General features: G+C 30.0%; 1 protein-coding gene across 40 annotated transcripts in view; it reads left to right on the forward strand.

Annotated features, from left to right (window-relative positions):
* Positions 1–24,855, forward strand: part of RIMS2 (regulating synaptic membrane exocytosis 2) — a 775,594-nt gene that overhangs the window by 688,829 nt on the left and 61,910 nt on the right. For 24 of the 40 annotated variants that reach the window (XM_031947076.1, XM_031947077.1, XM_031947080.1 and 21 more), the window contains one exon: positions 697–938. The exons of the other annotated variants lie outside the window; for them this stretch is intronic. In XM_031947076.1, coding sequence (XP_031802936.1) covers positions 697–938 — 242 coding nt within the window. The remainder of the gene's footprint in view (positions 1–696; positions 939–24,855) is intronic. 40 annotated transcript variants of the gene reach the window in all.

The raw sequence follows: 24,855 nt of genomic DNA on the forward strand, positions 1-24,855 counted from the left end.
CAACATGAATTTAAGAAATTAGTGCTTATATATTGTCAAATTAAATTTATGTATATAGAAAACAAAGGTTTTCAGAAATGTGAAATCTAATCATCTGAAAATGATTGTGCTTACAATTCAATTCAAAACCAATGTAAATTTCAAATCTTGTTAAAATTTGAAAACTTATCATTAATTAAATGTTGTAGTTTCTAAAAGTACTATATCAAATTCTTTATATCCTGAGAAAATGTTTTCTTAAAATGAATGGCTTATTCCAAATGTGTTATATACATAATAATCAAGGAAAAGTTAAAAAAGATAATATTTGGAGAGTGACTTTCCTACTTTGCATAACTGTTCTAGAGTGTGCTTATTGCTATAGAAAAGTATATTCAGGTGAAAATATTCTTAGAGTATTCCCTGAATTTTTTTCTTTTTGTAAACTAATATTTCCTGTAGCAGCAAAAATCAACCCATAGGCAAAAACTTTAGAAAAATATATGGGCTTATTTTTGCTTAGCTTTATTTAAATTGGTTCTGAATTGTAAGCACATTCAGTACCATAATAGTTGAAGATTGTCATCACATCTAAGAAAAAGTTTTATGTAAATTGTACCACTGCAATAGACTCCAAATTTTTCATCTGAAACCTGTCCTTTTCTGTCTTTCCCTTTTTGCTCTGTCTGCACTATTTATCCATCCATCGACTGACAGTGTGTTTACATCCAAAATGCAAAGCAGACAGATGGGCATCTCAGGAAAGAATATGACTAAAAGCACCAGCATCAGTGGGGACATGTGCACAATAGAGAAGAATGATGGCAGCCAATCTGATACCGCAGTGGGCACCATGGGCACCGGTGGCAAAAAGCGGCGCTCCAGCATTGGGGCAAAAATGGTAGCTATTGTGGGTCTCTCACGAAAAAGCCGCAGTACATCCCAGCTCAGCCAAACTGGTAGGAATTTTTTTTCCACATTCATACTTAAGTTATTCACAAATGCAAATTGTTGTCCTGAGTCATTTTATATGATTAATAATGTCTAGAAAACTGTGTTTGGGTGAAGATGAAGTTTCAATTACTTTATTTTTCAGTTAAGAAAGAACCTGTTTCAATGTGGAATATGGCTACTATTGATTTTGATTACCATGTGTTACAAATGATGTAACCATCTTTCTCTTCTCAGGCAGGAACCAACCTGAAGTGAGGAAACTATAAATGCATAAATACAAGTGCTGTTATTTTGTTTTATATGAGTACATGATTACTTTTTTTGGGGGGGTGATCCTTTGTATAAATTTTTTTTTTGCATGTAGGAACATGCCAATATAATTTGTTCTCTGTGACTTCTATCGTGAAGATATTTCATACTCCATAGCTATAATTGATCATTTGTCTTTTTTTTCAGTTAATTAGCAACATTTGTCAATAATATACATTTTCTTTACTACAACTTCTATTTTCCTGTATATACTGAAATATTCTCCAGAAACAAGATGGAATGATTTGTTTTCTAACAGCCAGGATATTTAAATCTTGGGGTACTTCAATATCCAGCTTCCAAATCACATCTGCTACAATAAATTACAGACAATACTCCTACTCAGAAAGGCTGTTGTTGGCAATTAAAGCATTTGTGAGTCAAAACAATGTCTTTTTCATTAAGGTGTTGGCTAATAATTAAGGTGTAAAACCCTTAATAATTAAGAAATATATTTTATACTTAACAAACAAGTAAAAGCAAGTAATATAGTGTTTGGTTTAGAGTAAATAAATCATAGGAACTGATTAAAACTAATTTGTTCTTGAAAACTGGGGCTCATATACAGAAGCAAGGAATCTAATTCCCTACTACAAAATATCTTGATTAAGAGAATCAATCAATTTAGGATACAAAGGATACTGATAATTAGATGTTTACACATTTTGGAATTGGAATGACCTGAAATGAATTTGATAATGTTCTGGAATTTTTATTATTTTTTTTTAAAAATTTCGTCAACAATTCACTAAACTGTATGTGTGTGTGTGTGTGTGTGTGTGTGTGTGTATACACATGTATATATACATATATATACATAAATATATACTTACATATTTAAATGCATTATAGTCTTATGTTTTTTATACAATTTTGATTCATTAAAATTGATGTTATGTTTAAATTATATTATCATAGAAACTACTACAAGTTATATTGGTCATAAATAAGCATAGATTTCAGTTTTTAAGAATGGATTTATATAATTGCTCATATGTCAAAGAAAATCATATAATTAGCATTTTTCTATTTAAAATATTGAGGGTTTTTTGTCACTTGTCTAAAAGCAGTTTTTAATTAGGTTTCAGAGCAGAAATACTATAGTATTAAGCAACTAAAAAAATTTATCATATGTAGCTCTCTAAGAGAAACTAATGTTGCTATATTGCCAGGAATCTGGTACTGGTTAAACTGGCCAAATGAGCCCAGTGATTATTGAGCTTCCTTTTTGCTAGAAAGTGGGGGGCCACTATTAATAGGTACAAGGCATGAGATGGATTGGACCCTGGGCTTACTTTTGAGTTTATGTGACCAAAAGGAAGACAGATACCATTTCTACAGAAAAAGGGGGAATGATATATACATAGAAAAAATTGTCATTTTGTGATGAATGGCTAATAAGTCATGGAAGAAAACCTGTGAAACTCTTCTTGCCATATGATTGAGAATTTCATAGTTTCCTAGTAGTAAATAATTCTGTTTCATTACACAATTAGAAACACATTTTTGTTTCATTTTTCTACTCACAGTGAGATCATTCCCAGTATCAGTCACACTTTATGTTGCCTTCCCAGATCACTAGGCTAGAAGTATGGTGCCATGGGAAAAACACTGAATTTGTAACTTAGGGAGCTAGTATTTGATCGGTACTTTTCTCCTTAGTATTTCTGTGATAATGGGCAAGTCATTTCCCCTTTCTTAAGTCTTACATTCTTCATCTGTAAAATGAAGGAGTTAGAGTAAATTACGTCTAAGGTCTTTTTCAGCTCTAAATTTACAACACTATGATCAATGCTTTTTGAACACTCGAGTAGGGGACTAAAAGAATTGGCAAATACGAGTGCTAACAATTAAATTTGAAAGATCAAAGGAGAATAGAGGTAACACAACTGGAAAAAGGCAAATATTGTCCATATTTTCAAAAAAGAAAGGAGAATGGATTCTTCAAACTAAATGAAAATAGAGTTAACTTTGATTCCTTGCAAAATTTTGAATATACTACTAAATGAATGCTTAGTAAAGAGTAAAAGGAAGCAGTGGTCCCAAACAACAAATATGGCTTCATCAAGAATAAATCATACCAGACTAGCTTCATTGCCTTTTTAAAAATAACTTTGCAAACTAGCCAGCAACTTCTCATTATGTTCTTGTGGAAATGATATATAGTCTATCTCCTCATAGTAAGACTGCAAAAATTTGGGACAGATTCCTCTTACATTTTCTATATGGATCCAAATTCAGTATTAAAAAAACCCCACAAAACTTTTAAACTTTCAACTATACCAAAAAGTAATGTGCTGCTTCAAGAAGTAATGGGTTCTTAGGTACTAGACATCTTTAAGCAAAGTTGTATATATAATTCTCACATATGTATGGATTGAACTTGATGGTCTTTGAGATTCTTTCCAACTCTGAGATTGAAGTTTTTGGCATAGTTTATGTGAATTTATTTTAGTAGTTATCTACTTCAAATTTTTTTCCATTACAAATTTTTTAGATACACTGTTATTCCATGGTGATAAGGAATTGATTTTTAATTCAACAAACTTTCACTAAGTGCCTATTTTGTATAAGATAGTGCATTAAGTAATGTCAGGCAATAAAAAAACAAAAAATGAAACAAGGCCTGTGCTTAGGGAGCTTACCTTCTAGTTGGTGGGGCCAAGGTGGGAGCGGGAGGTGGGAAGAGAAACAAAGAGGAAGCAATGTAATAGATAGAGGATGAACCCCTGACATTTAGTAAATGTGTGATCCTTGCCAAGTCACTTAACCTGCTGTTAAGCTGCAGTATCTTCATCTGTAAAATGGGGATAATAGTACCTACCTAAAAAGGTAGCCTTAGCTATAAAATTATATGTGTTTATAATGTACATATGTATGTGTAGATATCATATAGATGTAGATATTTCAAACTTAAAGGAATATTTAAATGCCAGCCACTATTACCTGTAGAATACAAGCTCTTTCAGGGAAAGAACTGTTTCATTTTTGTCTTTGTCGCCCCATAAAATATCTCCAGTTTCTGATATACACTGAAGACATAATAAATGCTTGGTGTATTAAATGGTATACTTGTACAAGCAAGTAAATACAGAATGCTTTCAAGAGTACAGCAGAGTCTATGTTGAAAGGGAGTCTCTTGAGTAAGGCTTTAAGCGAGTTAAAGATTCTGTAAGGGGAAAGTTCATTCTAAACAGGGAAAACAATTTGTAGAAGGGCAAGAAATGGACTTTCTTTTTCAGAAATAAGTCAAGAAGATAGTTTAACCTAAAGGGTATATGAAAAAGAGTACATGAAAGAAGACTGTCTTAATAGGATGCCAGATTATGGAAGATTTTATATACAAGATTGAAGCACCTATATTTTACCCTAGAGAAAATAAGAAGCTATCAAAAAAATTTAGTAGTAAAGTAATATGATATTCCTATACCATTAATTTCATGGAATAATGAAAATATAATATCAATTTATCTTCTGATTTTTATTTTAACATATTTTACTGATATCTTTTGTCTTTATAGCTTAGTCATTTCAACACACACTCCTTTCAGGACAAAAACTTCCTTGTAACAGAGAAAAATAATGAAAACATTCTAATATAGTGACTCCAACTTGCAAAGTATACAATATTTTGAATCCATATCTTAATGTTTACTATCTCTTTATCATAAAGGGAAGATTTTTTTGCTATTTATTTTTCACTATCATATTAGTTTTTCAATTCAACATGGTTTTAGTTTTTTTCCATTTATAATTTACTACTCATTATGCAAATTATTTTCTTTTTATTTTACTCAGTAACAATTTATAAAAAATTTTCTGAATCTAAATTTCTCATATTCATCTTTTCTTAATTCTCAGTTATTTGCTACTACAAAAACTGGTATTTTAAATATTTTAGTATATATTAAATCTCTTTTCTTATGCTATTGACTTTGATTTTCTTACAATGTATATCTAATGGTGGAATCAGTAGTCTGTGAATAGTTCTGTCACCTTTTTGTATAATTCCAAAGTGCTACTCAGAAGAGTTAACTTGAACAGTACAATAGTTTATCAGTGAACCTGTCTTCTCACAGCCTCTCTATCATTAATTTTTCCCATCTTTTCTCATCTTTTGCAGATTTGCATAGTATATACTGAAATTTTGGAAATATTTTAATTTTAATTAATAATCTTCCCCCTAGAAATAACTAGGATAGAGATGTGAAAAATTCATTTGTTGACTTATATGACCTTTTATATTAAGTTCACATAAACATTATGAATTTCTTGTTTAAGGAATAATGTTTTGCTAAATATAATTTTTGCCAAAATGTGTTTTAGCTTTCTCAGTAATCATGTCAAAAAAGAGGATTCTTCCCCTACCAATTTATATTCTAAAGTTTATTAGATACAGCTCGACTTAAAACATAATGCTATTTTATACTGCTTGTAATCTTATCTTTTCTGCCCCACTTATATATATCTTTCTGTTTTTTAATTAATAAAATAGTTTTGTTGGCTATTACTTTATAATATATTTTGAAATCCAGATAATGTTTTTGTCTCCCTTGTTCATACTTTGCCCCCCACTGGTTTTTATTGAGATTCTAGAGGTCTTTTTCTTCTATATGAATTTTGTTTTTATTTTGTCTAACTTTATAAAAATTACAAAACAACTTTAGTGTATAGCTATGTATATAAATTAAAGTACTATTGTCATTTTCATTATATTGGTATAGCCCAACTTTGAACAGTTTTTGACCAGTTTGGCCAGTTTTTAAAATCTCTGTTTAGTAGTTTTGTAAGGAGTTTATTTTGTAAAGCATTTATTTCTGGAGTTGTAAGAAATATCAACTGATAGGTATGTTGAGAATGGATTGCAGAGGTGAGAAACTAGAAGCAGGGAAAGCAATTAGAAGTCTATTGGAACACTCCTGGTGAGAGGTAAAAACTTGAAGAAGGGAAGAGGTCATGTGAGTAGAGAAAAGAAAGCCAATAAAAGAGATATTGTGAACAAAATGCGATAAGATTTAGTCACTGATAGGCTTGACAGAGAGGAAATAACCAAAGATCATCATTGAAAATTGCATGATTGCAAGGTTAGTGTGCAGTCAATAAAAAGTAAAAAGTGTGAAGGAATGACAGTCTTGGGACATGTTGAATTTGAATGAGGAAGTATAAGAAATTTTGTAAAAATCCTTGGGAAAGCTGGAAAACAGTTTGGCAGAATTTGATCATAGACAATAAATATCATATTCCATTTACCTGTATAAAGTCCCAATGAATACATGACCTAGATATACAAGGAGATATTATCAAAAAATTTGAACAGGAACATATTGCTTATCATATTCATGGATAGGTAAACAATTTGTGAATAAACAATATAGTGAACATTGTGTGGTGTACAATGACTAATTTTGGTTATGTTGAACTAAAAAGGTTTTGTTCAAATAAAACCAATGTAGTCAGGATTAGAAGGAAAGCAGGAAATAGGGGTAGGGGTAGGAGAGATTTTATAGATGGTTTCTCAAGATCTGATACTTCAAATATATAAATAATTTCATCAAATCTATAACAATACAAGTCATTCTCTAATTGATAAAGAGTCAAAGGATATGAACAGGCAGTTTTTTAATGAAACAAAGCTATTTTAGTCATGAAAAATGCTATAAATCATTATTGATTAAAGAAATACAAATTAAAACAACTTTGAAATATCATTTTATATATACTAGATTGACTAAAATGATAGGTGGGAAAAGCAACAAAAATTGAAGGCAATATGGAAAAAATGTTATACTGAATCACTGTTGGTGGAACTGTGAAATAATCCAACCATTTTGGAGAGCAATAGTGTTGTTAAATTGGTTATTCCCTGTGGTCCAGAAAGGAAAAAAATGTAATATATTCAAAAATATATACATAAACACATTATACATAGATGTGTATGTGTTTGTGTATATCACCTTTCTTTGTGGTGGTAAAGAACTAGAAATGTGGGGATGCTCATCATTTGGGGAATGGCTAAATAAGTTGTGGTATATGATTGTAATGGAATACTGCCATGCTATAATAAATGATAAGTTCAATGGTTTTAGAAAACATTGAAAAATTTGCACAAACTAATGAAGAGTGAAATGACCAGAACCAAGAGATGTTGTGTACAGTAATAGGAATATTGTTTTAGGAATGACTTGGAGTAATTTTGACTAAATATTAACCCAAATTTACTACAAAAGATCAATGAAGAAAGATGCAATCTATATCCAGAGAAAGAATAAATAAATAGAAGTATGCATAATATGGTTTTGCATATATGAGTAGATGCACATATAATGTATATATGAATATATAGACATATATGGTATGTATATAAATATTTAATTTGTATTTTTCTAGCCAATAATAATTTAGAACATTTTTATTTGATTAAAATTATTTTTATTTCATATGTTTATACATAAATATATATATATATATGTACATATAATTTGTGTCCAGTGATATCTGCCATCTCTGTATAGGTGGGGGAGAAAAGTTACATATTAATTTTATTATATATTTAAAAGGGAAAGCAAGCTGTACATAATAGATTTTCAGTTTCATGTGCAATCTTTTTTTCTTATACTACTTTATTATGGAAATAAATGATTGTTTTATTTTTTAAGTTCAATTTTTTTTTAAAGACTATAAAGGTAATTCTTGTGACATGCAATTTATCTAATTTATTTAAAACCAAGAAATATCCTGTGAATTTTTGCATTGGTAACTTAAAAGATTAAAAATAATATGTAGTATTCTATTGATTTTCTATTTTTTAAAAAAATAGACATACTACAGATTGTTTGTGTAATGAATAGCACACTTTTAAAACATTCAGGGTAGTTCAGTCTGTGGTCTCTCTAATAGGGAAAGAGGTCATATTTCATTGTAAATGGTAATATCTTTTTACTCCTTTGGACTTTGAGATAATGGAAGATTGTACATCTTCTTTTCTCCCACTGTAACTATAGCATATTTTTATTTCTATAAAACCAGAAGTAAAAAATGAAGACTGGACATGAATGGCACATCCATATTTTTATTTTATTTAACTTTTAATTAATATTTTCTGCTTTTTATACAACCAGTTATTCCAAATGCCTTTCATTCCACCTTCCAGCTATCCATCCCAAATAACAAAATTTTTTAAAAGAAGAAAAAAATCAATGCAACTATTTATTTCACTGAAAAAAATACAAAAACTCATGCAATGTTTAATATCTATGGACTTCTCATCTCCATGAAGGGGTAGATTGGAGCTGTTTTCTTATCTCTTCATTTAAATCCTGCTTAATCTTTTATAATATTAGATATTTTTAATTGTGATTTTAAAAAATGACATCATCCTTTCCATTTACATTATAGAAGTCACTGAGTATATTGCTTCACTCTATATCAGTTCAAATAGATTTTTCTGTGATTTTCACACTGTATTTATCATGCACTTTTTTGTTATGGCACATTTCATTACATTTATGTGCTATATGAATGTCTAGTTATTTTCCATTTCATGGGCGTTTATTTCCCATTCTTAACTATAGCAAAAAGTACTGCTATAAATGTTTATGGGGACTTTCTTCTTATCATTGACTTTGTTGGGGTATGAGCCAAATTGTTTTCCAAAATGATTGTACTATTTCACAGATCCACCAACAATAAATTAATGTGTTTATCCTTCCACAATCACTCTAAATTTACTCTTATCTTTTTTTAAAAAAAAATTATTTGTGTATCTTGCAGGATATGAGTTGAAATGTCAGGGTTGTTTTGTTTTACATCTCATTTACTAGTAGTCATTGGACGCATTCTTTTATGTGCATGTGTATACTTTGAAGTTCTTTGGGAAAAATGTTCATATTCTTTGACTCTATCTACTGGTGAATGTGTGTGTGTGTGTGTGTGTGTGTGTGTGTGTGTGTGTGTATGTGTGGATGCAGGTGTATATATGCATATATATATATATATACATATATGTGTATGTGTGTATATAAAAATATTTCTTAGATGCTAACACTTATCATATAAAGAGATTTTCATAAAATACTTTCCCATTTCAATCATTTTCCTTCTTTTCCTAGTTGTATTAATTTTATGGAAAAAAAAATTTGGTGTCAAGTTATCAAAGTAATCTCATTTATGTTTTATAATTTCCTCCATTTCTTGGTGGGTTAAAAACAGCCTCCCTAAAAAAGCTGTGAATCACATGAAATGTTTGTCTTCTGTTTTTTTATTATATTTATAATATATAATATAAATACATTATTATATTTACTATATTCTTTAATATTAAGGTCATATATTTATTTAGAATGTATAATGGAATATGATGTTCAGTACTGGTCTAAATCTAATTTCTGCCAAACTCCTTTCCAAATTTTCCAGCAATTTTTATAAAATAAGAATTTTTTTTCTTATTTTCTTTTTCATTTTATCAATCACTGTTTTATTGAATTCTGTTGTTTCTGATTCTTCTTTGTTCCACTGGTCTACTTTTTTTCTTAACTAACATAAAATAATTTTAAAGATATATTTCGAGATCTGGAAGTGCGCTCTTCTTCATCATTACTTATTATTCTAGATCTTAAGTTTTTCTAGATGAGCTTTGTTTTTATTAAAACAAGTTTTCTATAAAGTATCTCCTTGCAAATATGATTGATGTGAATTAAAGGTGTAAATTAATTTTGCTAATATTGTAATTTTTATTATATTGACCTGGTCTGGCCTTTGGCATCAAACATTGCTCCCATTATTTAAATTTTTCTTTCTTTCTTTTTTTTTTTTTTTTTTTAAGGAGCCCATTGTAATTGAACCTATACAAGTCTTTTGCGTGCTTTGAAAATCTAATTGATGGATATTTTATGCATTTTGTAATTTCTTGGAATGGGAATTCTGTTTCTATCATTATTCTTTATGTTTTGTTATTTTTTTTACAAAGAAATCCTATTGTTTTTGTTTTGTTTTCCTTGAAGACATATTTTGTAGCCTGGAACTTTGCTGAAATGATAATTTCTAATTAGTATCTTTCCTGATTCTTTAGGATTTTCTAAGCAAACTAGCAAATCATTAGCAAACAAGGATGGTTTTATCTCCTTTTTGTATATTTATATTCCTTTAATTTCTTTCTCTTGTTTTATTGCTAGTGCTAACATTTCCAGAACTGTATCAAAAAATAATGGAGAAAGTGGATATCCTTGCTTTACTCCTGTGCTAATTGAAAAAGGTTTTTGTATATTCGCATTACATATGATATTTTATTTTGGTTTTAAATAGGCATTTTTATGTTATTAAAAAAAAGGTTCTTTTATACATATACTTTGTAGAGTTTTTTACATAACAAAGTTTTGTTGTACTTTGTCAAAGACTTTGGATTCTTGAATTCTAATTATTTACATTAATTGTTGATTGTTTTAATAATGTTGAACCATCTTTACATCTCTAGTTCAAATCCTAGTTGGTCATAATGAAAGATGTTTTAGATAAATCACTGTAATCTGTTTGATAGAATTTTTGATAAATTTTTGGAGTCAGTGTTTATTGCTTATTTCTAAGTAACAGATATTAACTGTTGTTTAAAAATTTGACAAAATTCTCCTATAATTCAAATCAGATTAGAAGTTTTTTCTCCCTTTGACAATTCCTTTATTGCTGGATTTATTTACTTTTCTGGGATTGAGTTATATAAAATCTCTAGTAACTCTTCTAATAGTTTAGATATTATATTATAATTTTTTAAATTTCTTTTTTGTTTATTCATTTTTAATACACATTGTTTTATGAATTATGTTAAGAGAGAAAAATCAGAGCAAATGAGAAAGACCATGAAAGAGATTAATAACAGAAAAAGGAATGAACATAGCATGTGGTGATTTACATTCAGTCTCCTTAGTTCTTTTCCTAGTTGCAGATGGCATTTTAAATAAATTTATATAAAATAATTTATTTATATATAAATTTATATAAAATAATGTTTTGGCGATTTGATTGATAGGACAATGAACAAGTGGACCAATTTAGGCAGAATTGTCATTTTAATTATATTATAATTTAATTATATTATATATTAGCCTAGCCATGAATAATTGAAATCCAATTGTTTAGATATGATTTTATTTGTGTGAGAAGTGTTTTGTAATTGTGTTCATATTGTCTTGGCAGGTAGATCCCCAAGTATTTTATTTTGTCTACAGTAATCTTAAATAGAATTTATCCTTCTATCTCTTGCTGATGGGCTTTCTCAGTAATATATAGAAATGGTGATGATTTGTGAAGGTTGATCTTATATCCTGCAACTTTTGCTAAAGTGAATTGTTTCCATTAAATTTTTGGATGAATTTCTAGGACTCTCTAAGTATATCATCATATCATCTACAAAGAGTGATAGTTTTATTGCCTCAAGGCCTATTCTATTTCCTTTAATTTCCTTTTCTTTTTTTATTGCTAAAGCCAATTTCTAGTACAATTCTGAAAAATAGTGGTGATAATAGGCATCATGGTTTCACCCCTGATTGTATTGGGAAGTGACCAGCTTCTCTCCATTAGATATTGCTTGCTATAGGTTTTAGATAGATACTGATTATCTATCTAAGGAAAGCTTCATTTATCCCTATGCGCTCTAGTGTTTTTAATAGGGATGGGTGCTGTATTTTGTTTAAAAGTTTTTCTCCATCTATTGAGATTGTCATATGATTTCTGTTGGTTTTGTTATTCATATGATCAATTATAGTAATAGTATTCCTGATATTGAACCAGCCCTGCATTCTTAGTATGAATCATATTTGTTCATAGTGTATTGTCCTGCTAATAAATTGCTGTAATCTCTTTGCTAATATTTTATTTAAATTTTTTGCATCAATATTAATTAGGGAGATTGGTCTGTAATTTTCTTTTTCTTTTTTGGCCCTTTGTGGTGTAAGTATCAATACCATATTGTGTCATAGAAGGAATTTGGCAGTACTTCTTTATCTGTTTTTCCAAATAACGTGTATAGTAGTAGAATTAATGGTTCTTTAAATGTTTGGTAGAATTCACTAATGAATTCATCTGGCCTTGGAGAATTTTTCTTAAGGAGTTATCAGTTAACTTTTCTTTATTCTTTCTTTTTTCTAAAACGGGACTATTTAAGTATTTTATTTCCTCTTCTTTTAACTTGGGCAGTCTATATTTTTGTACATATTCATCTATTTCATGTAGATTGTCAGACTTGCTGCCATAGAATTGGGCAAAGTATCTCCTAATTTTTCTTTAATTTCTTTTTCATTGGTGATATGTTCTACACTTTCATTTTCATGCTAGTAAGTCATTCTTTTCTTTTTCTGATCAAATTAACCAAATGTTTATCAATTTTTTTTTAGTTTTTTCATAACCATTTTCATAACCAACTATTAGTTTTATTAATTCAATAGTTTTCTTAATTTCTAATGCATTAATTTTTCCTTTGAGTTGCAAAATTTATAATTTGGTATTTAATGGGGGATTTTAATTTGTTCTTTTTCTATTTTTTAGTTGTATGCTTAATTCATTGATTTTTCTCTATTTTTTATTTATGTTGTTATATATATATAATTTCCCCTAAAAACTGCTTTGGTGCATCCCATAGGTGTTGGAAAGTTGTCTCATTATTGACATTTTCTTGGATGAAATTATGACTTGTTTCAGTAATTTCTTATTCTTTAGAATTAGATTATTTAATTTCAATTGGTTTTTAGTTTATCTTTCCCTGGCTCTTTATGAAATATAATTTTTATTTCATTGTGGTCTGAAAAGGATGCATTTTACTATTTCTATCTTTTTGCATTTGATTGTGAGATTTTTATACCCTAATTAATGGTCAGTTTTTGTGTAGGTGGTATGTACTGCCAAGAAAAAAGATGTATTCTTTTCTTTCTCATTTCCATTTTCTTCAGAGGTCTATCATAGCTAATTTTTATAGGATACCATTAAGCTCCCTAGTTTCTTTCTAGTTTATTTTCTGGTTAGATTTTTCTAATTCTGAGAGGTGAAGGTTGAGGTCCCCCACTAAGATAACTTTGCTATCTATTTCTTCTTGTAACTGGCTTAAAATTTTCTTTAGGAATTTGCTTGCTCTTATTTTACCTCCCCTTTCTTCTTTTTCCAGTACAGACTGTTTTCCATCCCTTAATGTCTTTTTCTTTGATGTCATCATATCAGAATCCATTTACAACCACACCCTCAGTTTATGTGATGCCCTTCTTTGTCTGTCCCCGTGTCAGATACAGTGTGTTAGAGTTGCAGATAATGCTTTCCTATCTAGGGATGTAAACAGTTTACCTTTAAATATATATATATTTCTCCCTTGTTTACCTTTCTATAGTTCTCAAGTCCTGTGTGTGTAGATTAAATTTCCTGTTTAGTTCTGTTTTTCTCAAAAGAAATGATTGAAAGTCTCTTACTTCATTGAAGTTCTATCTTCTCCCCTGAAAGGTGATGCTGAGTCTTGATGGGTAGTTAATTCTTGGTTGTAACTCCAGGTGTTTTGGTCATCTGGAATATGGTAGTTCAGGCCCTCCATTCCCTTATTGTAGAAGCTATCAGATCCTGAATAATCCTGATTGTTGCTCCTTGATAGTTGAATAGTTTTTATTTATTTTTTTTTTCTGGCAGCTTGCAGTATTTTTTCCTGGATATTATAGTTTTGGAGTTTGGCAGGAATATTCCTTGGGGTTTTCCTTGTGAGATCTCTTTCCAGAGGTGATCAATGCATTCTTTCAATAGTATTTCTCCCCTCTGTTTCTAGAATATTGGGGCAATTTTCCTTTATGACATCTTGTAGAATGCTATCCGGGATCTTTTTTTGGTCATGACCTTCTGGTAAGCCAAAACTGTCTCTTCTGAATCTATTTTCCAAGTTGACTGTTTTGCCATTGAGGTATTTCACATTTTCTTCCATTTTTTCATTTTTTTTAGTTCATTTGATTCTTGCTATCTCACAAAGTCATTGGCTTCCCTTTGCCCTGTTCTAGTTTTTAATGTGTGAATTTCTTCAATTATTTTTGTATTTCTTTTTCCATTTGGTTTATTCTATTTTTTAAAGAGTTGTTTTCTTCAATTTTTTCCCCTTCCTTTTCCAAACTGTTAATTCTCTATTGCAGACCTTTCATTTCTTTTCTCATTTATTCTTCTACCTTTCTCATTTGCCTTTTGAAGTCTTTTATAGCATTTTTAAGAAGCCTTTTTGGGCTCAAGAACAATTTATCTCACTCTTTGAGATTTCTTTTGGGACATTCTGTCCTGTGTTTTGGTCTGTCCTGTTACTATAGTAGATTTCTGTGGTCAAGGTTCTTTTTTGTTTCTTCTTCATTTTCTTTTCTTTTTCTTTCTTTCTTTTTTTTTCTTTTTTTTTTTTTTTTTTTACTTTTAAAATGGAGTTCTGCTCCTGGTATATAAAGATTGTGCGGTCTCAAACTTCCTTGCAGCTCTGAGCCTTGGCTTTGAGCACAGAAGTCCCTTATTTGGAGGGGTTAGCTTTGCCTGTTCTTTTCAGGAAACTGCCTGGTTTTGCAGTTTGCCTTCTGATAGGACTGGAAGCTGCCCCCTTAATTTGCTCTTTTACTGAGCAGGACTGATGGTCTTAGTTGCTGATTTGCTGTGATTATGACTCTCTTACTGGCTTTCCTAGAGTCTATCTGACCTGGGCTGAACCCCATTTCACTATAGATAGACTGATATTTCTTGAAATTTTTAATCTTGAGATGGAGAGTGGTTTCATTCAATCAGATTCTGTTCAGAGATTTGGTTTTATGTGGTTTTCAAGGGAAACTGGAAGAACTGAAGCAACTTCCTGACTTTACTCTGCCATCTTGGCTCTACTCGCAGAATGCCCTATTAATTATTATTTTTTTGACATTTTATATTTTAAAGGCATTTCTCTATTTCTGTCGTTTTAGCATATAATGTCTATCATGTGTTCTGATTATTCTTTTTATTTCTTCTGGCTTTTCTGGAATTTAACTGTGCTTATTTGCTTTTTACTTAATTTGATTTTCTGCCTTTTTATTTTTAGTCAGATAAATTCTTCTTGATTTTTTAGTCTTTTTGAATAACCAGCTTTTAGATAAATCATCTCCATGGGATTTTTATTTTCCAATATTTCTCTTTCCCTCTATTTTTATTAGCTCCTCTTTTTAAATTGTTTTAGAACTAATGTTTTTTGGTGTTTCAGATGTGCTTTTAATTTAAGTTCAGTTTGTCAATTTTTGTTTTCTATTTTGTTAATGTATATTGATAAATATGTGATTTTCTCCAAAAAAAAAGATGCTCATTAAGCATCCCAGAAATTTTTCTATGTTGTTTCATTATTATCACTTTCATTTTTATAGTTATTACTTATTTCTGTGGTTTGTTCTTCTCATGTTTTAAATCCCCCTTCTTTCTTGTCAAGGTCAACTTGATCATAAGGGCAGATGAGGTTGGATAAATGTGAATAGAGGTCTCAGGGTGAAGCAGTTTTCTGTAGGTACTTATAGAAGCTTTTGTTATAAAAAGGGACATATGGATATTTTGTTCATTTATTCAATCATGTCTGACTCTTCATGAGTCCATATGGGGTTTTCTTGGTAAAGATATTGAAATTGTTTGCTATTTCCTTATCCATTGCATTAGATCAAACAGGTTAAGTGACTTACATCAGGTCATATAGTCAGTAAATGTCTGAGGCCACATTTCAATAGAGGTCTTCCTGCCTCCAGGACCAGAATTTTATCCACTGAGCCCCTAACTGTGGAAGATACCTAAAAGCATCAGTAAGTTCAAGTGAAAATTCAAGTAAAAGGAATTCTCTTTGTAATTGAAGCAAAAGGAGCACAAAGCAATGGATAGAGAGGCATAAAAAATACTAGAGAAAGAGGTTATATGTATAGGATTGGGGTTCTTTGCAAGTTGGAAAGTGCTGGTTTGAAGAATCAAATAGGATTATTCATTGTGCTTATCCACATCATCGCCATTATCATAAAACTTTTATTTATGCATTATTTTATCATTTTAATTTTAAGTGCTGACCTCAGGAAAATGCTGAGGTAATTTATCTTTGAAGAAATAGATTCACAGAAAGATTAATTAGCCACAAGTAGCATAATTAATGATTGAGAGTGAAATCCAAATATTACATTTAAAAATTCAGTGTCCTTTGTACAACTTCTCCAGATATCAAAAGTAAAATAGATCCTATAGATGATATGATAAATCTATGAATACCATAATTTTAAAATGCATATTTTTGAATTTTGAAATTAGTACACTAATTTCTACTACACTAATACACACAAATAGTGATATTGAAATGTTTGTAACATATTCAACTGGTATTCACTATACATATGAACTATCACTAATAACACAGTTTTTCAAAAAATGACCTATTTCAAATATTTAGTCTCAGTAAACTCAGACAGGCTTAATGAATCAACAAGTTGTGTACATCTGTAAAGGGTTATAAACTGTAAATAAAAATAATTTTGTTGTCAAATAGAATCAGAAAATATAGATGATAACTTATTGTTCTTTCAAGCAAGAGAAATTAGATTTAGGTGTTCATGAAATTTAACAGAATTTTAAATTATTTGTTATAATATAAAACATTATGACATTTTTCCTTTGTAATATCTTTTAGTATAGCTTCTGCCTAATGCTGTCTGTAGGTTCACTTATTTCTATTTTGAAAATAGGATAATTGTGTGTGTGTGTGTGTGTGTGTGTGTGTGTATCAGGGGTAGGGAGTGAGGAGGTATAATAAGAGTATAGTGTGATCCAAACAAACTTTGATTAATTGAAGTTTTCAAGCAAATAAGTCATCATGTAAATGAGTAAACCAAATATTTGACTATATACGCATAATAATCTCCTAATTCATTTATTTCTGCTATGTTGTTATTGTTCATTATAAGAACAAACAGGATTCTTGAAAGCTATTGTTACTCATCTATCAATTTGCAGCTACATAAAATATAATTGATTCTCACTTCTTAAATATAACTTATTAAAAAATTTGTACTTACAATTAGATGTTTAAAGGCCAGCTTAAGCATTGATACAATATTTGTTATTGTTCATATGAGGCACAAATATCATTAGTTTTTATACAATATTTATATTTTTAACATTTATTAAATACCTATAACTATATAATAATGTAACAAATATAGCTCATAGTTAGGCAGTTTGAATTATGCATTTTATTACAATCAGAAAAGTTAACTTTCTCTACAAGTAAAAAATACTTCTCTGCAAAAGTTTCTTTATTTCAATCTAGTTTTGATTTAAAATTATTGGACATAAGTTTAAAATGTAAACTGCCAAGATTTAGTGAAGATAATAAATGAATAGTAAAGAATGTTAATGAAACACCATATTGTTGTAACTCTTAGCAAGTTTAATTTTGAGCTAAAGAAAAGCTATGACTCAGGAGAAATGTTTCCCATTCATTAAAGTAAGTTGCTTTGAGATTATTGTTTCATAAGTACAGGGTAAGATATAATTTTTAAAACAGACCATATTTGACAAAAACCAGCATGCATTCTAAAGATAAAAGAAAAATGTGAAATGATGTCAGATTTACACAGATCTACTTTGTACTCAATACTTAGAAGACTATTGTAGAAGAAAGCTACAATTATTCATTGAAAATTTAATAAAAGAATGGCTACATAATGTAGAATTCTCCTAGGAATTATGATAACACATTACTTCAATGCTTTAAAAAGATAGTACATTTACATAAACTCTTGGTTCTTCAAAGGGCATTTGAAAGTATGAAACATTCTAAGGTTTAACAAAAGGACATTTAACATGTAAACAATCAGAACTTATCTTTCCTCCCTGAGACATTTCTTGTTATTATTCTAATCTGCTTCAAATACTTCCAGTAAAAATTTCTTATATCTGAAGTTCCACCTTGTCACTTTCACTCTTTTATTGGTAATGTTACCTATAATTCTGTATAGAAAGAGAACTCAAATGCTTTCACTAACTTTAATTTCCATCAGCTAGTCTGCCTGCTTTCAAATGCAGAAACATCAAACCTTCCCCAAGATAAGTTTAATCATCATGGAAAATGATTCATCTTTAATAATCAGCACTTCCCCAGCACCTTCATTTACCTCTCCCTTCGTCTTGGAGGATTGGAAGAGAGAGCAATGGACTTTCCAAAACCTCTTCCTTCTTTATAGAGTACTCACATTTTTCTAGTTAACTTCCTTTCCCTTTCTTGGAATGGTTTAGCCATTTAATTACATGTTAGGAAAAGAGCCTAGACAAAATAGCATCTCAATTATCTTTCTTATTCTGTTATTCTATTAGTAGTTTAAGTTCCTAAGTCATTTCCTTGTGGTGTTTCACTCCCCTTTCTAGATTGTCACTAGATTTGCATTATAATGATCACAAATCCTTATTTAAAAAAAAAATGAGCTATTTCCCAGTTGATGAATGGATCAATAGATATGTACTGCATCCTAAGATTATAAAATCATGCATATTCTTTGACCTAACAATACTAGTACTAGGCATGAGTCCCCAAAGCATTTTTTTAAGGAAAATCATATACACTAAAAGAAATTATCAACTGTCTTCTCAGGGCAAAAAAAAAAAAAAAAAAAAAAAAAGGATTTAGGGAATGCCCATCAATTGGGAAATAGTTGAATAAATTATGGTATGGGATTATGATGAAATATTATTGTTCTGTGGGAAATAATGAGCAGGATGATCTCAGAAAAACCTGGAAAGTCCTCCATGAAGTCAAAGTGAAATATATCACATACAAAGTAATAGCAATGTGGGATGATCAGCTGCAAAGGACTTTACTATTATCAGCAATACAATGATCCAAGATTTCTCTGAAGGACTTAAGATGAAAATTGCTATCCATACCCAGAGGGGAAAAAAAAGTATTGTGTCTGAATGCAGATTGAAACATACTCTTTTTTTCTTTATTTTTCTTGAGGTTTTTTTAGGGGGTGCAATCTATGTTTTCTTTTAAACATGATTTATGAAAATGTTTTGTTTAACTTCACATGTGCCTTCTTAATGGGATGTGGAGGTGGGGAAGAAGGAAGAAATGCTGGAACTCAAAAGTTTTGAAAACAAATGTCTTACATGTAACTGGAAAAATTAAAAATATTAAAATATTTTTAAAAAGAAGCATAAGTAGGGAAAGTAGATATTATTATTATCCTTATTTTATAGATGAGAAAACCTAGATAGGGATTGTCACTTGCTCAGGATTGCACAGCTAGTCTGATGACTAGAATTTAACTCAGGTCTTCCTTCTTCCCAGTCCACTATTCCACTATTCTAAAAACTATGTTCATCTTGCTATAATATAAAAGTAACTCAGGTTTCTGTGTTTGGGAAATACTTTCCTGTGAACTACCCTGATGAAATAAAAATAGAATAAAGGTCCCAATTAGTATGATTGATGATTCCCATTGGGGACATGTATTCACATTTGAACTGTTTTAATTCATAATTATGTAAAATATGGTAACTAGTTCTAACCCAATGGAAATATTTGATAGGAATTACAATAACTATTCTAACCACTGATGGGATTCATTATCCACATCAATTGGGACGCACACATGTTAGTTTATCCATATTACAGATCTGACAACACTGAACTTAGGAGAGATGAAGTCATGTGGCCAGGGTCACAATTTGTATGTAGAGTAGCTAGTATTCTAATCTGGGTGTTCTGATTCCAAGTCCTATTAAACTACACAAAAGAAGGCTCAATTAAGCTATAGTATACTTTTCTCATTTTACATTTTTTTTTTGATGTCATAATCTTTCTGTAGGTGAAATGTAATTTCTGGAGGAAAATGGTTTGCTCTTTAGCACAATGATATGTAGATCAGCGTTGGGGGGAAGAAGGGATAGGATCATGAGAAGAGAAAAGAAAATTTTAATTGCTTATGAATAAAACCTCTTACTCAAAATTGTGATGTAAGTGAGATTTAATACCTGGTCTCTGCTTTCTATACTTTCCCTTCCCATCATCTGACCTATTTGTCTATGTTACTTCCTATTATTTTTCTTCCCATTTCAGTCTCTTCTCTTCTTCTTTTTTTTAATCTTGACTTATTTTTTTTAATTCTACAGCAAAAAAATTATCTGGTAATCCCATTGATACCAAAGTACAAATATCTTTTCATTGATTTCTTTTTTTAGTCTAAAAATTTTCATAATTAATGATCTAATAGTAAGAAATTACAAAGACAAAAATTTGGGTTCAGCCTAAGGAACAATGCATCTGACATTTGGAGCTATATAAAAATGAAGTCACTTGTTTCTCCTGGAAAAGGATCCAGCAAAGAATACAGAGAAGGAAGACTCAGATAGGTAAGAGGAGATCTGAGAGTGATATCCCAAAAGCTAAGAAAAAAGATAGTACCATGTCAAAAGGTGCCTAAATGTCACAAAGAGTAAGGATTGAGAAAAGGCCATTGGATCTGACAACTACAACATCATCAGTAACGTTATGAAAAGCAGTTTTAATGGAATGATAAGCTCAGGAACTGTATTTAAGAACAGATTGAGATGAAAGAGAGTGTAGGCCTATATTGTAAATGGTCTTTTGAAGGAGTTTAGCTAAGAGTGTAACCAGATGATAGGTAGAGGGTAGGGAACAATCAAGTGAAGACATCTTTTTTTCATGATGGAGGATACATGGTCATGTTTGTAGACAGTAAGAAATAAGCCACAGAGAGAATTTGTAAATTAGTAAAAGAAAAGGGATGACAGCTTGAGCAATCTATTAAAGGAAGTAGGATGGAACTGGATTGCTTAAGCAATTAGAGGAGTTAGTCTTAGTAAGGAATAAGGCCACTTCATCATTTACAGAGGTGAAAGAGGAGATGTTGGCAGAAAGCATCTAAGTAATAAGAGATGATAGATACATAGGTAGACAGACAAATGAAAGAAAAGATAGAGATGGAGGAAGGAAAAAAAATGAGGGAGCTCTGAGAGGTAATTATTTCTAAAATATGAGGCAATATTCTTAGCTGAAAGTGTGTGAGGAGAGAGAACCATGGGAGATTCTAAGGAGAGATGAAAAGGTTTAGAATAGTTGCTATGGAGAGAAGGTTAATAAGTTCAGGAAGATATAATAGCATTCCTAGCAATAATGAGCCCTCAGATAAGGTTGTATAACATAAATTTTCATGGATTCAAAATGATTATATGACTTTCTCCAAATTTGTTCAGGAGGACAGATGTAGGACTGAAGATAGCAAATGATGAGAGTGATCCAAGACTTTAAAAATATTTATTAAATATATTTTCATTTTTAAAATATATCAGAGGAAAACAATAATAACTGAGTATATAATATCTCATTGTAAGCAACTCAAATAGCATGTCATTATATTAGCCAAAATGCACAAACTATTAATAGATTATTTAATTAGAACAGATTCAAAGAGTAACATATGGCAAGGAATATAAATGTACCCTAAACTTGACCAACCTTTATTTAAAACATGTAAGAACTTTGCTCTTGTAAGATAAAATAATTGATTTTGTTTATTTTTAATATGGCATTTTATATTTTCAGAATACTACTCAAACACTGTTTAGTAAATATATACAGAAACTGAGTGCTTTTTATAGGGCAATATAAGTTAGTAATAACTCATTTAAATTTTGATGCTTTGATGAATGAGTTTTTTTCTTTTTAAAATCCTAGCTTTACTTTCTGAACAAAGAACTTTATATTATATACAAAGATACTGTCAAGGTATATGGACAGATGTTTTACAGATGTTGAACTTACTGTATGCTTGGAAGAAAAAAAATTTTTTTTTGCATCAATGTGATCAGCAATATCTTAATTTTTTTTCTTTTTTTTTTTTTTTTTTTTTTTTTTTTTTTTTTTTTTTTTTTTTTTTTTTTTTTTACTAAATCGTCTAGGTAAAATAACAAGATATATGCAATGTAGCGTTTTTCTGGTTTTCCCTCTCCTTGTGAAATATAAGCGACAAGAGATGAGGACATCTGTTTTGAAAATGAAGTATTTTGGTTTTTCCCCAAACTAGGAACTATGCTTCCTTTTCAACATCTCTTCCACTTAAAGAACAAAGGAAAAATTTTGAAATTTTATAGTCTTGGGCAATGAGTTTATGATGTGTTAGTCATAGTTCTTTCAGGAAGAAATTATTTTACCTCATTACTTATTGCTTTTTAAAGACCATTTCCATAGTTGCCATGTTATTATCATGAAATTGAATCTTTTCCCAGACAAACCATACTTTTAGATATCAAGTATTTTCAAAGATGCCATAAAACAAAACCAAAAATATGAAAAGTTTGCAACAAACACAAGAAAAAAATTCTTATACAATAATTACTGTAAAATGCAAATGTTATCTTAAAAAACACATTTACACTATTTAAAATTAATAAAAAGAGGTCACTTGAAATATATGGGAACATTTTATCAGCTATATATTTTATATTTTTCCACTAATTTTAGGGGAAATGGGATTAGAGAATGAGAGCATAATAGTTTGCTCTAATTTGGAATATAGAACTATTCAGAGATTTTAAAAATGATGATGATGATGATAATGATGATGATTATCAACAAAGACTCCTGGAAATGTTTAGACAGCCAGGATTTAGCATGAAGTAATCAAGACAGTTGATGAAGGCAGAGGCAAGGAGAAGAATCTTCCGCTTCTTAAATCAATTTTCTCAACTTATTCTTGTATGACATGGTCTGAATTCATGTTCTTTTCAAAGTAACTCCCATAATCATTACTCCAAGTACATGCTCTTTCACTTTCTTGTGCCAAACAGCCATCTCCATGGTTGGAGTAAACACCTCCTTCCATTTTTGTTCTGCCCTTCCTTAGACCTCTTCCTCATTGGTGATAGCCTAATCACATGGCCTTGTCCTACAGCATCTCACTACTTTCTTTCTAATGCAAGAATTTACAAAGGACAGGGGCTTGCACACTTCTCGCTAGATTTTTAATGGTACAACTTTAATGCTGCTATCCTGGTCCTCAATAATCTTGCTCCCTACAAAAAAATAATCCCTGAAAGATTTTTCTGGAGGTGTTTGAAAGCATTGGTTTTTGGTAACATATGATTTGTTTAAAAAAAAAAAAAAGAGACGGGGGAGTATTTGAAAATAATTCTGGTTATGTTTAATTTGCCAGTTATCCATAATTTACAACAATAACAGCCAAATTTGGTGTTTTAAGGTTCACAAAGAACTTTATGTATATTGTCTCATTTGATTCTCACAACATTCTTATGAGGTAGATACTCTAGCTGTTATCATCTACATTTTGCAGATAAGGAAAATAAGACTTACACTGATTCAGTGACTTGCCTCTTCATAGCTAGTATATCAGAAGCTAATTGAAAACCCAAGTTTGATCTTACTACAGATCTAGTATTCTTTTTACTATACCTCATGATCTTTTGCTTTCCATCCTAAATTTAGAATTTTCATTCACTAAGTGGTTTTTGAAAAATGTTATTAGTAGAAGAGGTAAGAAGTGTAAATATAGTCATACAAATGAACCTCCTCTAAAAGTTGACCATATGTACATTTGTTTTAACATGTTAAATTGTGTCTCTTATAACAGTGATTCAATATTATAGTATTATTTTAATGTTCTTGTCTTCTGTTGTACCAATGTCCCTATCTTGTTTCTTTTTTTTTTTTTTAAATTCTTTTGATGTGGAATTGTTTTCTTCCATCCTGCCTTACTTTAATAATGTTAACTTTTTTTCTTTCTCAGTATAAAATTAATACCAATTTTGGCAAAAATTGGCAGAAATACCTACAGAACAGCTTCTAAGAGAAGTGGTGAGAGAGTAGTCTGGAAAGGAATCAAATACTAAATGAGAAAGCATACTTTAAGTGTCATAGAAATGTAATGTTCATTCCATCTGCACCAAATGGAATAAAAATGTCAGGAAAGAGACTACTAATAAAATAAAACTATGTAGGAACAATTATTCTAAATAGGTACATTTGAATGCATTTCTATTTATGTACATCCATATATAATAGATATTAGATTCAAAAGTACACTGAATGTGCCTCCAAAGACAAAAGGCATTTCTATTAACTATCAGTATAAAATACTGACACTTTAGAGTTAGTTAACATTTTATTAGAAAAGTATTGCTTTTCCTTTTTTTTTTTTCTTTTTCTAAATTTAATTTTGTTTTAATATACATTGCTCTATGAATCACGTTGGGAGAGAAAATTAGAACAAAAGGGAAAAACTACAGAAGAGAAAAAAAAGTGAACATAGCATGTGTTCATTTATATATTCAATTTCCATAGTTCTTTTTCTGGATACAGATGGCTTTTTGTATCCAAAGTCTATTTGGGATTGCCTTGGATCACTGCACCATTGAGAACTAAGTTTTTCATAGTTGATCATCATACATTCTTGTTGTTATTGTGTACCATTGTATTTCTGCTTGTTTTTCTCAGCATCAATTCATGTAAATCTTTCCAGGCCTTTCTAAAATCAGCTTGTTCATCATTTTTTTAATATAACAATAATATTCCATTACCTTCATATGCCACAGCTTATTCGGTCATTACCC

This window comes from Sarcophilus harrisii, chromosome 1 (genome assembly GCF_902635505.1).
Source record: "Sarcophilus harrisii chromosome 1, mSarHar1.11, whole genome shotgun sequence".
Classification (NCBI taxonomy): domain Eukaryota; kingdom Metazoa; phylum Chordata; class Mammalia; order Dasyuromorphia; family Dasyuridae; genus Sarcophilus; species Sarcophilus harrisii.